Below are 17,514 nucleotides of genomic sequence, written 5' to 3'. Positions count from 1 at the left end.
CCAACCAGGCGGCAACATCGGAGCAAACGGATTTCGGAACGAGTTGGTTCGGGACGTTCCATACGTTCCTCCCCCATCGTTCTTTCTAGGCGTAGGAGCGGACACGTTATCGTACGCGTAGACAGGAGACATAGGTCTGCTCGTCCTAGGCGCAGTGGGCGACTGGTACACAGCCCTACCACCTCCAGGACTACGCATTTCACTCCTCGGCGACTCTAGCAGTCGATCCATCTCGGCGCTCGAGTACACCGGCGGCGTATTCGCCATTCTTGGTTCTTGATCCGTCAGCGGAGTGCGTGGCGCTCCCACGGACCCACTCGACACCGCAATCTGTTGCATCGCCTGACCGATGGTGTTGACTATCAAAGCTTGTAGTGCCGGGTCTACAGTGGTCGTCCCACCACTCACAGACTTCGTTCCGTCACTGGCGGAAGCCGTTCCAGCACTAGTAGGAGTCGTTCCACGACTAGCAGGCGCCGTTCCGTAGCTTGCAGACGTCGTCCCACGACTTGCCGTAGGAGTATAAGTTTGCGAAGTCGCCCTCGGCGCACCGTACCGTTCCACGTCGCTCTGCTGCTCAGCGCGAGAATTAGCCGTACCCCGAACGTTCGACCATGACGCAGGAGCATCGTTCTCATATCCTCTACGAGGATCCTCCTCACGCGAATACTCAGTCGACGCGGCAGGGGTCGCCTCGCGACTCGTTTCTTCCACGGGATCCAGAGACGGTCGTGACGGATCCAGCGAGAACGATACCCCTCGTCTCGTTCCAGAACTCGTCGTGTCGGTCTCACGCGTCTCCTTAGCCCGGGCCTGCTCCTCTCTAGGAGTCGGTCGATCAGCTAGAGTCCTAAAGAACTCTTGAAAGCTAGCCCTGCCCTGAGGCGTTCCCAGCATCGTCACGAACATCCTTCGATTCTCCTCAGCTCGAGGTGACGTGCCAAACAGGCCCTCGTCTTCATCCAGGTCGACTCGTTCCTCGTGACCTCCGGCAGCTCGTTCCGCCTGACCTTCAGCCGCTTCCCCTGTCTCACCTTGAGTCCTTGGCTCAGCTTCGCCGCCTTCACCTTCCGTGGCCGGAGCGTCAGCTACTTGCTCCTCATCTGCTTCAGCCAGGATCCGCGTGCGACGAAGCTCCTCATCCTCGATAGGATCGTTCCAATTTTGGAAGCTCATACCGTTCCCGCTTCCCTTTTCCTTCGCCTTAGTGCTTCGGTACTAAGGATCTCCAAGCGGCTCTCTCCGCTTTTACGTTCCTACGAAACTTGGCTAGAAGATATTCTGCTTCTCCACCAAATTGTCGCGGTCTCCTTCTCTCGTCGGGGTCGTGTATCTTATGTAAGCCGGCGACGTAGGAACTTAGACGTAAAAGTAAAGCAAATGTATTAACTTGTTTCTTGTTTCTGTTTCTTGAGCACTTCTGTTGAAAGAAGGAAAATCACTACTGAGAGTGCTCTCCTACCTACGAAGGTATCTCCAATAGTCCCCATCCGGACCGACATCATTCTCAACTTCACTATCCTCCCACTGTCTGGATTCCTTGGTTCCACGTCAGACTTGGAACGAGGCCGTCTGAGTAGTAGAGTCGGGATAGTCAGACGTGGCACCAAGCTTTTGCAGTGCACTAAACTGTCGGAAACACTCGTCCAAAATAGCCAGTCCTTCTGCCAGCCGTAGACCGTGACATTTGCCTGTCCATCGGCCCCAACAAGAACGTTATTGAGCTTAAGGTCGCCGTGAACCACTTTTTTTGTGAATGTAGTCCAACCCAAGCGCTGCTCCGTAGAGCAAGCGCCACATTCGTAGCTTGTTTACTGGACGGGAAAGGTATGCACTGAGGTCACCATGGGTCGCGTCTTCACAAACGATGAATGGTGGCGAGCTAACATGCGATGCTCCAAACATCTGTATGACATTTGGGTGGTTAAAGCTGTATCAGAGGTTCATCTCCGCTTCAATTTTCTATTTAGCACGACCATCGACGATCACATCGTCGACGAGGAAACACTTCACCACATTTTGTACCAGACCCCCACACACCATGATGCACGCTACCAAATGACCCACGGGCGAATGGTTCCTCTTCAAACTCGATATCGTCCGATGGGAAAAACCAGGGCGGTAGCTTTGCCACAGTCGTCTTGGATGCTCGAACGACTGTGGCCATCATAGACTTCATGAGGTGCATAGTTTCACTGGTCTGACCTCTACTCCATTTCATACTTGAGCATCATCATTGCCTCTAACTGCGCCCGCGTGTCTTGAAGTTCACGCAAAACCTCCACACTGTTCACGACAAGCGATGACATCACTTCTTGCTGCGCTTGTTGATCGATATCCCATTGCTGCTTCCATTCCATCATAGCTGCCGTGCCCGCGAGATTGAGAATTCGAAAGAGCATGTCAATCTCTTCGTAAATAAGAGCTAGTTGTCCAGACATGGCTTGGTGCTTGATCAGCCGTCTGAACAGTTTTTGGCTGCGATATTGTTCAAGGTAGCGCAAGTATTTGGCCACAACCTCCACGTACTTGGCTACCTTGTCGCTTGATGGGATCTCTCCTCTGGTTTCCATTTTCTGCAATTCGTCGAAGATGTCCTTTAAGCGAAGGTGAAGGCGTTTACACGCGATCTGACCTTCTTTCATCTCATTACACAGATCATAGATTTTGACGAGGACAGTCACGACGGATCCTGATCCAGGGATGAACATGTCAGCCACGAAACTCATAGTAAAATCGTTGTGTTGTTTCGTGGAGGTAGACCGTCTTCGCAAGTTTACGAGTGAAAGGAGGAGTTTACCAACCGATCAGAAAATTGTACTTAAAAATACATCAGCGTAGGAGGAGTGAGTTTCATACTGACGTATTTATATACTTATTGAGTTGGGGATGCTTTGAACGAAACCAGCGAAAGAGGATTCTAATGAAAGGATGTAATAATAACAGGACACAATCTCGTCCGTAGTGAAAGGGCTAAGCATTTTAGCCCTTTTATCTTTCACTACAGAGCGAGATTGAGCCCTTTCATAATAGTGGACGGCGAGATTGTGCTCTGTTTAACCCAACGAGTGAAACCCATTGTGAGTAGGTTAGAACACCCTTGGGACGAGCCGAACCCGAACCACGGATCTACTATTTTTTACATGGAAGGGACCTCTCAAAAATCAATAAACCAAACTATTAACCCCCCCCCAAAGCGAGCGGATTTCGTTGCGCCTATTTACCGAAACCCCATACACGTTATGGATAGTGGGTTACAATAGTAAGACCCAGCTATATTTTATCGTGTATTTAACAGAGTCGGTACAGCGCCCCACCCCTAGGGTCTTCATTTCTCGATATCGTGTATCAGGTATACTAACATGTCTGCACTGTACGCGATAACGCTGATATCGTGTCCTGAGTGAACAAAGACAACACAACATTTGTACAAAAACACATCTAGCGGGGAGTGACGGGTCATATTTTTGTCGATATTTAGAGAAGGATTCCACATGGCGATCTGCACAAAAAAACATATATTCAAATCAAATCATTTTTGAAGCCGGAACATGTGCTCTGACGACGATCTCACTAGATGCCGTCATCGTTGGTGTGTGGCCGCCATCCCGAACGACCCTGAGAGGAAACACTTCCGATTTCAGCTCTAGACTGCGACTCCGAGTCGCTGGCATCAGAGCCACCGTCACTTGCAGCGCGTGCGGGCTTCCGGGCTCGAATTTTGCGCTTGCGTCCTGATTGAGGGATCATAGTCCCATTTTTCCAGTGTTTATGCCAGATATCCCAGCACGAAGTAGGTTCGCCTTTGCTGCAATGCTTCACCTTGTTGCAGAGGAATACGCGTGCGGCTAACTCGTGTCTTGATGTTGTTTTCAGCTTACATTCAGCACAGTAGAATGTCGTTTCCCCTCCTCGAGACGTGGCAGCGCCTTTTAGCACCGAACAAACCTTGCACGCACGCTGCCTACGCTTTCTCGTCTTATCGGAGTTTCCTTTGCGCCACTCGTCGGCCTGTACAGGCATGTGCGCCGCTCGAGCTTGTCGTGCCCGCGTTGGCGTCGCGTGATGCCCGCGGTGGCGGAGAAGCTGCACCCAATCTTCCGGTAGCAACTGACAGAGCTGTAGATGAAGCGTCTTCAGAAAAGTCACGTGGGAAACCCTTGGCTTCCCGGTTGCCGCGCGATGGTAATTGTGCACGATAAAAGCATTGATGATAGCCATGTCTATCAGTCCCAGAAAGAGAGATTTGTAGTACTTCTTGTAGCGCCGAGCCAATTGCAGTGAATACCTAATAATACGTACAATACACGTTAAAACGATGACTTCAACGTGTATATACAGGATATGAATACTTGCCGTTGTAGACGTAGCTGGTCGTGAACGTCGACTCCGCCCATGAAAGTCTGATAGTCTTTAGCGATCCGTGGACACATCAACTCTGTCTGATCTCCAGCTACTGGATTCCTACGCACGATACGGTCTGGTACTGCACTTCCTCCAGCAGCAAGCAGATACACCGCTTGATTATCCCACCAACGGACGGCCTTGATCGATGGCACCTTTTGGAGGGTGGCTACGTCATACGCTCCTTTGACGATCTGTGCTGGTCGCTTCTTTGATTCCTTCCTGCCGTTTTTAGTCTTCTTTGGTAGAATTGCTTTGCACAGCCCCTTTCTGTTCGTCATTATTGTGACCAAACTGTAGAAGTTCATGGTCAGCAGCTGCATAGCCAGCACGACAGAGGTGTAAAACCTGTCGGTGACTATGAGACGTCGCTCAGTTGGTCCGTTGACGCCAAAGACTTGACGTAAGTTCCGTACGACTGCGGCAGGTCCCGATTTTTCATCACTCGGTGTGCTACTGTCTTGCATTTGTTGCTTTCCACAAAAGACTTCAAACCTGTAATATACACAATAGTTCAAAAGGTTTTAGCACGCCGAAGACACGATAAGGTAACTTTGAAACCAAAAAAAAAAGAGCGTGCCCGAAGGCACGCTCTTTTCCTTACCTAATACAGTACGCAGACTTGGAACAGCACAGCATAAAAAGCTTTGTGCCCCAGCGATGGGGCATGTCCTTCATGAAGATTCTCATCTTGTTGAACGGAGACGTGCACGGAAGCATCGCTTCGTCAAACGCCATTATTGGAGGTGGGATGAAACTGGCCTGAAATGTTTCTTGCAGCACGTCAATCACCGGGCGGAGTTTCCAAGCTCGATCGATATGCGCTCTTGCGTCAGCATTGCTGCTAAAGTGGAGATTCCGCGAGATATGATAGAAGCGATCTCTAGTCATAAATGCGTTAAAACAGCCACGAGGAATAGCACCTTCATCTGTAGTCTTCCAATGGTTATCAAACATCTCTTTGTTGGGAGCTATGGTTCTTGCAATAAGTAATCCAAGAAAAATAGCAATTTCTCGTCCTGAAATGTCCTTCGTGTTCAGCAGCTTAGTCTTTATGATATCCGGAGGTGAGACATGGAAATCAGGCCTTTTCAGCTTCCTATCTAGCTGCTTGGCGTGTAGACTCTCCACTCGCGCGTCCAGGTTCTCCATAAAGTAGTCGTTACTAGCACCCGCAATTCTTTCTAGTAAGTACGGCGGGACGAACTGAAAAAAATGCACCAATTGGGGTCTCGGCAGCGCTCAACGCTGCAGCAGTTGGTCCATCTTCACCGCGAAATAGATCCGGATAGTCAATATTTGCCCAATCATCGCGACGCATGTCGTAGGGTTCATCCATGTATGGGTAAGGCGTCTGATTGTGTACTGGAGACCACCCGTTCTCCTTCATGTCGGCTAAAACATCAGCCTTGAGGTTGCCACGTGCAATCTCGTGAACACCACCTACTGCTTCAAGTAGAGACGCATCAAATGGAAGCTCAGGTGGGACGACATCTTCATCTTCAATGCTGGGATCAGGCTCAGCGAGCTCCAGCTCTTCATCATCGTCGTACACAGAGAATCCTCCCCCCTCCTCGTCCGAATCAAGACTTGCAAAGACATACTTGTCATTGCCGGGCGTTACAATGTTAGGATCGTCTGTTAAAAATATACATGATAGTTGTTATTATCATGTATGTGTATCATGTATACAAAGGAATTGTATATCGTGTACATACACGTTTGAACCTACCAGATAAAGACGAACAGGAAAACGCAGCGTTCGATGCCGCGTCCACGCGATCGCCGTCTGCGGACTGTTGCACATTTGTGGGGCTTTGCGGAGAGTCGTTAGAGTCATCTGACTCATCAGAAGACCCAAACAGTTCATACAGATTGCGCCTTGAAGTGGTTGGCACAACTGGAAAAATACAACGTTGAAAAGAGTTAGCTACAACACCTTCGAATTGTATGGATGGCACAGTAAACGTACCGGGTCTGTCTGGACTTGACGAAAATAAAGCATCGATATCGTCGTCAGCTTCATGCGGCGAAGTAGTAATTAGCGGTGCACTGGAGTGAGATTGCATTGGAGAGCTGGGGTGCGTCTGTTGTCGTACTGGGGTGGTTGAGAGTGGCTCTTCACGCACTGTACTAACTGCATAATACACGATAGTGTTAGACAGGTACGGTGTAATGTACAGGCGTTGTAAAATATACCTGTTGGAGGTGTAGTAGCGTCATCAGGTGGAGTGGCTCCATCGTCTTGCCTCGAGGATGCGTGTGTGGCGTCGTCGGTCTGTCGTTCATCTTCCTTTTGCCTCGCAAGCTCATCTATACACGCGTCAACGGTTAGGCTCAAGTTTTCAATACATCATTAGAATAAACAACTTACCAAGGTCTAGTCGATCCAAATACGACATCAGCTCCTTCTCCCCTACAAAGAAGTCTATTCCGCGGACGTCTGTCTTGCTTTTACCGGGCTTCAGATAGGTGTGGTCATTTGAGAGGCCTGTAGGAGGCTTGGAAGACCAGCCTTCTTGCCGTAGCTCCTTCCACCGGGCCCGAAAACCCGACATCTGACTGGGAGCCGGAGTTTTCTGAAATGAGCGCCAAAATGAGTGGCGTTGAAAATCCCTGCAGTTTCTTATATTGATTTGGCGTGAACCACATATCGCTGAGTTTCCTCTAAATTTTTATTTTATGAAAAATTGTGCAATGCACCGCCTGCGCACACCGCACCAGGAAGGATGGGGATCAGGCTTCACATACCTATCCCTCTTTGGCTTAGCGTTTGTATGACCGTATACAAAAACAGGGTGAAAACTAGCATGCACCATTTACCGTGTATTATACAGGATAAGCCCTTCCTACGAAACGTGTATAATACAGGTTAAAAGGGCGAGAACCTGATTCGTTCCGGAATTTTTTGCCTCTCATTGGCTAGCATATTCAATTTTAATTAGTTAAAACGTTTATGGCAACCAATGATTAGACCCTGAACGCCGTAACTTCAACACCCTAGTGCTTCACCACAATGGATGACCTGCCGATCATCGAGCTGCCGGAGCACTACCGCATCGACGGCGAAAAGCTGGCGATGGCGCTCGCTCATGTGTCGCTGCAGGCGAACAGCATCGCTGAGCATCAAGCCAAGCTCCAGCAGCGACAGTCGCTCCATGAAGAAGAGGAGCAGCGATTTATCGAGCAGCGCGTCGCAGCCGCGCGTGAGGAGGCAGAAGTCCGGTGCCAGGCCCTTTTTCTTGCCATCCAGCAGGCCTACGGTGACCCAACGACACTAGAGCTTCGCGTCGACGGGCGCGTCCAAGATGTCCTCCAGCAACTACAACACGGGGCTCAAGAACAAGCTTGAGCTATAGCCGAGACTCAAATGGCCGATCAGGCAGCGCTACATCAACTCATGGAGCGGCGCATGGACGTTGCTCTCCAGCTGATTGAGCAGAAGGTCAGCCTACGCACCGATCGTCACATTCAGGACATGCGTGAAGACATGTACAAGCGACCATTTCCAGGTAGTCGTTCGGCGCTCGGACGACAACGCGCTGGCGCTCGTGCGAGGAGAGCTGAAAACCCGACGTGCGGACCACCACGACGCCGTCACACGGTCAGAAGCACGGGTTGTCGAGTTAGTCCATGGGATCTTGAACCAGTTTGACTGTGCTACAAGGATCCGTCAAGAGCAGGAGCGTCGCTTGTCGAGCGATTTCGCGTATGAGAGCTGGTGTATAGGTGGGTCCAGTGTGCAAACGAAGAGTACCTGCGATGTATGCTGTAAACAAAATCTGTTCCTGCTCGCCGCGTTTAATATTGTAATATTATTACGAGCTAGTCGGAGTCTTACAGTGACGGTATGAGCGGGCAACCCCTCACGCTCCTGACTCAACCTATGCGACCGTGAACAGAAGGAATCCGCGGGAGGCAACAAATACATGAGTTAATGCTGTTCAGTTTTCCGATTTGTTGCTGGGAAATCTATTCTTCTGGTGACAAACATGAGCTAGCACTTAAGCAACACCCTACTGTACGTGTGCAACACGACATTCAATAGAAGTTTAGAAATTCAAGGAAATGCAAATTGTAATTCAAATGAATGTAGGCAAGTTTTCCTACTTAAAGCAGTCACCGAACGACCGCCGGAAGAATAAAATGGTTGGTGAAACTTCGTACTCTACGGTTAAGAGGTTCGTCGCCTCACCGTGACACTCCAACGTGACACTCCAGCTTACAGCAGCAAACCAGCCATCCATCCAAGCAGCCACAAGCCTGTTGCAGTGAGCGTGAAAAGAGGTGCTGCACCCGATGAGTCACCGGTGTTTGCCGAGCCGGTACCGGTCGGAGTAGCCGAAGTTGGTGCAGACGTCGGTGCCGTTGTAGGTGCTGTTGTTGGAGCCGTTGGCGGAGCAGCAGTGGCTGGGGCAACAGTTGGCGGCGTGGGGACATTGAACGCGTAGTACCTGACACTTCCGACGCATTGGTGTGAAGACAGCTGCTCTTTTGTCAGCAACGTTGTAAAAGGCGTTGCGTCCTTGCACTCCCTTTCTTCGTACGTAAGCATTGACACGGATCCGTCGGTGGCCAATGTGACCGAGAAACTCGACCCACCGTCAATGCCTTTGTGGCACTTCGTGTCTGCAATGTATGCCATGACGCCTTCCATTATGCCACATGACGTTCCGTCCTTGAAAACTTCCACGACAACGAACGGAGCAGAGCTACCAAAAGTTTTCTTTGCTGCCGCAATGTAGTCGTTGCCGCACGAGTACGAGATTGAGCGATCTCCAAAATCAAAGCAGCCGGCGTCCACACAAGCGAACTGGCTGGTCAAAGTCATCTGTGTCGGTGCCGTGCAAGATTTGCTGTCAGAAATGGCAATCGAAGACCAAGCCATGCCAGTCGCACCAACACCGTACACCTTCGTGTCGGAAACGCATGATCGTGCGGTGCCATCAGCTCCATTTACAGTAAACAGTGTACCCGCTGCTTCACAGACCGCGTCCGTGAAAATTTGGACGCTCGCAGATCCATCGGGCTTTCGCGTCGCACGGTAGCTCTTCGCCGAATCCGTCTTGTGGCACTTCCCATCTGCCAAGTATGTGGTGATTCCGGACAGTTCCGCGGCAGCGCAAGATTGTCCAGCGTTATATGTTTCCACAATCACAAAAGGGTTCGACCCGAACGCAGCAACCATGTCATCCTTGTACGTCAGGGTAGAACTGCATGTCGTTCCTGTGTATGGCGCTGACTGACCGGTGCACGTCGATGTCGCTGCACACGCATCCACACCGACCACAGCTGCCGTGACCAGCAACGGCAGGCCCGACTTGCAGGAGTTCGAGTTCGTTTCGTACTTTGTAGTAGAAGTCAAGTATAGCGGAGTAGCACCGGCACCGTACACTTTAGTGTCAATGATACCATTGGCGTTCGATGCGCACGAGTTTGCTGTCTGCTGAGTAGACACAGTAAACAGCGATCCTGTCGTGCCACAGATAGTGTCGGTGTAGGATTGGACAGACGCGGAGCCGTCGGCCTTCCGAGTCGCGCGGTAACTAGTCGTTGAGTCCGTCTTGTGGCATTTTCCATCCGCCAGGTATGTCGTGACCCCGGAAAGTTTGTCGGTGGCACAGGACTGCCCAGCTGTGTACTTCTCCACGATCAAATACGGATTCGAGCCAAACGCAGCAGCCATGTCGTCCTTGTACGTCAATGTAGAGCTGCACGACGTTCCGGTGAAAGGCACAGCTTGAGTGGCACAAGTCGATGTCGATGTACACGCATCCACAACAGTGACACTAGAAGTGACCAGCGACGGAAGACCAGACTTGCATGAGTTTCCATTCGTCTCGAAGTTCATCGTTGACGTCAAATAGAGCGGCGTGGCGCCTCCTCCATATACCTTCGTGTCAACTAATCCATTCGCATCCGCAGCGCACGAGTTCGACGTCTGCGCGGCCGTCACAGTCACCAGGGTTCCCGCCGTGCCACACGTCCCATCCGTGTACGGCTGGATCGTTGCGGAACCATCCGCCTTCCTCGTCGCGCGATAACTAGTCGCCGAACCAGTCTTGTGGCACATGCCATCCGCCAGGTACGTCGTGATGCCAGATAGCTTCTCGACAGCGCAAGACTGCCCAGCTGTATACTTCTCCACGATCAAATACGGATTTGAACCAAACGCAGCAGCCATATCATCCTTGTACGCCAGTGTTGAGCCACACTTGGTTCCTGTGTAAGGCGCTGCTTGTCCTGTGCAGGTTGTCGTGGCAAGGCACCCACCCACATCCGCCTTCACCGTGACAACTTGCGTCGGCAAGCCCGACTGGCAGCTGTTCGTGTTCGTGTCGAAGTAAAAAGTCGACGAATAAACCTTCGCTGTTTTACCGCTGCCATACACTTTTGTGTCAGCAATTCCACCGCCATCGGCCGCGCACGAGTTTGCGGTCTGCGCGGCGGTCACAGTCAATCGCGTTCCAGCTGCACCGCACACGGCGTCAGTGTATGACTGAATGATAGCAGATCCATCCGCGGATCGCGTCGCCGCGTAACTTGTCGACGCTCCAGACTTGTGGCAGCTTCCGTCTGCCAAGTACGTTGTGATGCCAGACAGATCCATTGCGGCGCACTTCTTCCCGGTGTTGTACTTCTCTACGATCACATATGGGCTTGAACTAAATGCTGTAGCCATGTCGTTTTGATATGAAGACACGGAGCTACACTTTGTAGACGTGTACGGCGCCGCATTGCCCGTACATACCTTGGTTGTAGTGCATGTCGTATCCACGTTAGCAACAGCCGTAGAGACTGACGAAGGAACCCCAGACGAGCACGAGGTCGAGTCGGAATCGTAGTTCACCGTAGAGGTCAAGTACAACGGTGTCGCACCGGCGCCGTACACTTTGGTGTCGGCAGTGCAGGCGTTCGTACCTCCCTGAGTAGCACTAATAGACGTCACTGTTTCACCTGAACCACATATCGCATCTGTGTATGTTTTAACAGACGCCGAAAAGTCCTCCTTTCGTGTCGCTCGGTAGCTCTTCAATGTGTCCGTTTTGTGACATTTACCGTCCGCCAAGTACGTAGTTATACCAGCCAACTCTGATACAGCGCAAGACTGTCCGGAATTGTACTTTTCCACAATCACGTACGGACTCGATCCGAATGCAGCAGCCACATCATTCTTGTACGATAGCGTTGAGCTGCACGACGTTCCCGTGTAAGGCGCAGCTTGGTTTGTACATTCCATTGTCGCCGAACACACATCAATAGCGACCACATTTGTTGCTATGAACGACGGTACACCGGATTTGCATGAATTCAGGTTCGTGTCGTAATTCACCGTTGAGCTCAGATACAGCGGTGTCGTGCCACCACCATAAACTCTCGTGTCCGACGAGCAGGCGTTGGATGTACCGTCCGAAGCGCTCACTGTTTGTAGGGACACTCCTGCGGTGCACACAGCATCCGTGAACGTCGTAATAGTGGCTGAATTGTCGGTATTACGGGTGGCACGATAACTTGTCGCCGATCCAGTCTTGTGGCACTTGCCATCCGCCAGGTACGTCGTGATGCCAGATTGCTTCTCGACAGCGCAAGACTGCCCAGCTGTGTACTTCTCCACGATCAAATACGGATTCGAACCAAATGCAGCAGCCATATCATCCTTGTACGCCAGTGTTGAGCCACACTTGGTTCCTGTGTACGGCGCCGCTTGTCCTGTGCAGGTTGTCGTGGCAGGGCACCCACCCACATCCGCCTTCACCGTGACAACTTGCGTCGGCAAGCCCGACTGGCAGCTGTTCGTGTTGGTGTCGAAGTAAAAAGTCGACGAATAAACCTTCTCCGTTTTACCGCTGCCATACACTTTCGTGTCAGCGATTCCACTGCCATCGGCCGCGCACGAGTTTGCGGTCTGCGCGGCGGTCACAGTCAATCGCGTTCCAACTGCACCGCACACGGCGTCAGTGTATGACTGAATGATAGCAGATCCATCCGCGGATCGCGTCGCCGCGTAACTTGTCGACGCTCCAGACTTGTGGCAGCTTCCGTCTGCCAAGTACGTTGTGATCCCAGACAGATCCATTGCGGCGCACTTCTTCCCGGTGTTGTATTTCTTGACAATCACGTATGGTTTCGAGATAAACGCAGCAGCCATGTCAGCCTTGTACGAGGACACAGTTCCACAACTGGTTCCTGTAAATGGAGCGGCTGACCCGGTGCAAGCAACCGAAGCGATACAGCTGTCGGTATTTCCGATCGCAGTTGACACGAATGCCGGGGCCCCCGACGTGCAAGTGTTCGCATCCGAATCATAGCTCACCGTAGAAGTTAAGAAAAATGGTGTTGAGCCGGCACCATACACCTTCGTATCAGAGAAGCACGAATGGTCGGTGCCTTGGGCGGCGGTCACAGTTAGCTGTGATCCGGCCGCTCCACACATCGCGTCCGAGTAGAGTTGAACAATTGCCGAGCCGTCCACCTTTCGTGTAGCGCGGTAGCTTGTCGACAAGTCCGTTTTGTGGCACTTGCCGTCCGCCAGGTAGGTCGTTACAGCGGAAAGCTCGCCCGCAGCACACGACTGACCGGAGTTGTATTTCTCCACGATCACGTACGGATTCGATCCGAACGCGCCAGCCATATCATCCTTGAATGTCAGTGTTGAACTGCACGATTTCCCCGTATACGGTGCACTTTGACTAGTACAATCGCTTGACGCAACGCATACAGCGAAATCCGCAACTGTCGTCGCCACATACGATGGTAGTCCCGACTTGCATGCGCTGGTATTCGCATCGTAGTTCGAAATGGAAGTCAAATACAACGGGGTTTTACCGGCGCCATACACCTTTGAGTCGGCGGTGCAGGCGTTGTTGGTTCCCTGGGGGGCTGTCACAGACGTCACAGTCTCTCCCGTGCCACAAATTGCGTCTGTGTAAATCTTGACTGTTGCCGAACCGTCCCCCTTCCGCGTCGCGCGGTAGCTTGTCGTTGCACTGGTTTTGTGGCATTTGCCGTTCGCTAAGTACGCCGTGATACCCGACAACTTATCAGCGGCGCAGGACTGTCCGGCTGTGTATTTCTCCACGATCAAGTACGGATTCGGTCCGAACGCAGCAGCCATATCATCCTTGTACGTCAGCGTTGAACTACATGATGTCCCCGTGTAAGGAGCACTTTGCCCTGTACAAATGCTGGACGGTACGCATACCGCAAAAGTCCCAACTGCTGTCGTCGCATAGGTAGGTAGTCCTAGCTTGCACGAGTTCGCATTCGTATCATAATTCACCGTAGAAATTAAATACAGCGGCGTCACACCTGCGCCATAAATCTTCGTGTCGGACGCACAGGCATTGGATGTGCCGTCTGTTGAGCTCACCGTCAGCAGTGAGCCTGCTGTGCCACACGTTGCGTCCGTGTATGGTTGAATTGCTGCCGAATTGTCCGCACTCCGGACCGCGCGGTAACTTGTAGTCGAGCTCAATTTATGGCACTTGCCGTCCGCCAAGTACGTTGTGATACCGGACAGCTTGTCTGCTGCGCAAGACTGTCCTGCCGTGTACTTCTCCACGATCACGTACGGATTCACGCCGAACGCAGCAATCATGTCATCCTTGTACGTTAGGGTAGAGCTACACGACGTTCCGGTGTAGGGCGCCGCTTGACCAGTGCAAGTCGTAGTAGCCGAGCACGCATCCACAGGGACGACGGTTGACGTCACCAACGAGGGTGAGCCGGATTTACAAGTGTTTGTAGTCGTGTCGTAGTTCATCGTGGAGCTCAAATACAGCGGCGTCGTACCGGCACCAAATACCTTCGTGTCACTGGTGCATCCGTTGTTGGTTCCCTGGGAAGCGGTCACCGCGGTAACAGTCTCACCCGTACCACACACTGCGTCCGTGTACGTTTTGATAGAAATTGAATTATCAGCGCTACGCGTCACGCGGTAGCTCGCTGTCGAACTCGATTTGTGGCACTTGCCGTCCGCTAAGTACGTTGTGATACCGGACAGCTTGTCTGCTGCGCAAGACTGACCTGCCGTGTACTTCTCCACAATCACGTACGGATTCACGCCGAACGCAGCAATCATGTCGTCCTTGTACGTTAGGGTAGAGCTACACGACGTTCCGGTGTAGGGTGCGGCTTGACCAGTGCAAGTCGTAGTAGCCGAGCACGCATCCACAGGGACGACGGTTGACGTCACCAACGAGGGTAAGCCGGATTTACACGTGTTTGTAGTCGTGTCGTAATTCACCGTGGAGCTCAAATACAGCGGCGTCGTACCGGCGCCAAACACCTTTGTGTCAGCGTAGCATCCGTTGTTGGTTCCCTGAGAAACGGTCACCGCGGTAACAGTCTCACCCGTACCACACACTGCGTCTGTGTACGTTTTAATTGACGCTGAATTGTCCGCACTCCGGGTCGCACGGTAGCTCGCTGTCGCACCCGTTTTGTGGCACTTGCCGTCCGCCAAGTACGTTGTAATACCGGACAGCTTGTCTACTGCGCAAGCCTTTCCGGTGTTATACTTTTGCAAAATAATGTACGGGTTCACACCAAACGCAGCTGCCATGTCGTTTTGATAAGACACAGCAGAGCTACACTTGGTACCTGTAAACGGAGCCGCAACTCCCGTGCAACCAGAAGTTGTCGAACACGTAGTGTCAACATTGGCAACCGCAGTCGAGACAAATGATGGAACACCAGACGAGCAGGTGTTCGCTGTCGTATCATAATTCATCGTAGTCGTCAGGTACAGAGGAGTCGCGTTGTCACCATAAAACTTAGAGTCGGAGACGCATGTGTGAGCAGCGCCGTCAGCGGCGTTAATTGCGACCGTTGTTCCCAGCGTGCCACATACGGCGTCCGTGTAAGACAGGACGGTGGCTGAGCCATCTGCCTTTCGCGCCGCGCGGTAGCTCTTTGCAGCATCCGTCTTATGGCACTTACCGTCGGCCAGATACGCCGTGATACCTGACAGCTCAGCGTCGGCGCAAGACTTTCCGGTGTTGTACTTCTGTATGATTACATACGGGTTCAAACCGAATGCAGTAGTCATGTCGGTAAGATATGACGAAGCAGAGCTACACTTGGTACCCGTATACGGAGCCGCAACTCCCGTGCAACTAGAAGTAGTCGCACACGTAGTGTCGACATTAGCAACCGCAGTCGAGACAAGCGACGGAACACCAGACGAGCAAGTGTTCGCTGTCGTATCATAATTCATCGTAGACGTCAGGTACAGAGGAGTCGCGTTGTCACCATAAAACTTAGAGTCGGAGACGCATGTGTGAGCAGCGCCGTCAGCGGCGTTAACTGCGACCGTTGTTCCCAGCGTGCCACATGTGGCGTCCGTGTAAGACTGGACGGTGGCTGAACCATCTGCCTTTCGAGCCGCGCGGTAGCTCTTTGCAACGTCCGTCTTATGGCACTTGCCGTCGGCCAGATACGCCGTGATACCTGACAGCTCAGCGTCGGCGCAAGTCTTTCCAGTGTTGTACTTCTGTATGATTACATACGGGTTCAAACCGAATGCAGCGGCCATGTCGGTAAGATATGACGAAGCAGAGCTACACTTGGTACCCGTGTACGGAGCCGCAACTCCTGTGCAACTAGAAGTAGTCGCACACGTAGTGTCAACATTAGCAACCGCAGTTGAGACAAACGACGGAGCCCCAGACGAGCAAGTATTCGCTGTCGTATCATAGTTCATCGTCGACGTCAGGTACAGTGGAGTCGTGCCGGCACCGTACACCTTTGTGCTGGCAGTACAGGCGTTGGACGTTCCCTGAGTGTCACTCACAGTGGTGGTCACCTCTCCCGCGCCACACACCGCGTCCGTGTATGTCTTGATAATTGCCGACTTGTCGGCTTTGCGAGTCGCGCGATAGCTCTTCGATGTGTCTGTCTTGTGGCACTTGCCATCCGCCAAATAAGCTGTGATGCTTGTAATATCAGTGTCTGCAGCACAAGTTGATGAAGAGTACGACTCAACAACCACGTATGGATTGGACCCGAAGAGCGCTGGGAGATCGGTTTGAATGAAAGAGCCCGAGGTAGTACCATCCGTAGTGGGGCAAGTAATAGCTGGAAACAGGGAGCTACTAGACAGTGTCTCCGTGCACGTAGTGCTTGCTGCGCAATTATTACTCGGCACTGCCGTAACCAGTACTTGTTTTCCAGCTGCCGAACTGGTGCAATCACTGCCTGAAGTGTACACCACAGTTGCCTCCAGGTTGACAGTAGCTTGAGTCGTATCTGCAGCTGCTAATAAAAAAGCAGCCACGCTAAGGCTGCGAAGCCTGAAGGGCTTCATGACGGCTAGCAGCTTGATTTGTCAAAAGTGAGCAAGGTTTCGTTGTTCGAAGATTTCTCGAGTGTGGTCAGAACTCAGCAAGTTCGAGAATGAAGCGCATTATTGCTTGACTCCATGAAGCGACGCTTCTACAAGATCTCATGACGCCTTCCTGCCATTTGACAACTTAAACTCCAGCACCAATTTAAACTTTTTCTTTAAGTGCTAGACAAGAAACAGAGAAGTCGACCATTTTTTCTTCTTGGTTTGGTTTCACAATCGTGTTGCTCAATTGGGGCACCCTTGAACGCAACGGTCCTAAAGCGGTTGCGTCCCTTGGAGGAGAAGACTCTTCACAAAGATCTTTGTAGCTATATACATTGCAAAACCTCTGTTGATCCCACCAGCGGTAAAGTTGGTTATTAGTGCGTTGTTTATTTTTGGTGCCTCATGGCGATGCGTGTTCATGAATGTGTGCTCTTGCTTGTTGTTACACTGAATAGATACAGGTAAAAATATTGCGCACTTGCAGGTGGAAACCATCGCCGCTGTTTCTCCAAGCCAGAAATAAAGTACATGACATGCAGAATTAACATGAACGATCTCGTTCCCATAACGCCGCTCCTTAGCTACAGCTATACGAGAATAACTGGAACTACCATCTCACAACCAGCAGTGAGCCTCGTTGTTAAGAAGCTTAATTTAATAATGAAGCTTGCATCATCGTAATTACGAAGCCTTCTTCCGAAGAAACTTCGCGCTGCGTCCGTAGCGCTCCGTTGATTAGCAGACTCCCGTAACATTCGTCAGTGCATGTCTAAGTC

At 51.6% G+C, this 17,514-nt stretch overlaps 2 protein-coding genes across 2 annotated transcripts; both read right to left on the bottom strand.

The window, feature by feature from the left end:
• Window positions 1–2,207: 2,207 nt before the first annotated feature.
• PITG_06743 (uncharacterized protein) lies at window positions 2,208–2,729 on the bottom strand (the record flags this gene model as incomplete). Its single annotated transcript, XM_002904691.1, has 1 exon — window positions 2,208–2,729. One exon carries the CDS (start codon window positions 2,727–2,729, stop codon window positions 2,208–2,210), a length of 522 nt encoding a protein of 173 aa, XP_002904737.1.
• A 5,726-nt stretch (window positions 2,730–8,455) lies between these two features.
• PITG_06741 (uncharacterized protein) lies at window positions 8,456–16,711 on the bottom strand (the record flags this gene model as incomplete). The annotated part of the gene is made up of 1 exon (XM_002904690.1): window positions 8,456–16,711. One exon carries the CDS (start codon window positions 16,709–16,711, stop codon window positions 8,627–8,629), a length of 8,085 nt encoding a protein of 2,694 aa, XP_002904736.1.
• Window positions 16,712–17,514: the final 803 nt, after the last annotated feature.

Source organism: Phytophthora infestans, genomic scaffold, assembly GCF_000142945.1.
Source record: "Phytophthora infestans T30-4 supercont1.10 genomic scaffold, whole genome shotgun sequence".
Classification (NCBI taxonomy): domain Eukaryota; phylum Oomycota; class Peronosporomycetes; order Peronosporales; family Peronosporaceae; genus Phytophthora; species Phytophthora infestans.
This window is presented reverse-complemented; position numbering and strand designations above follow the sequence as displayed.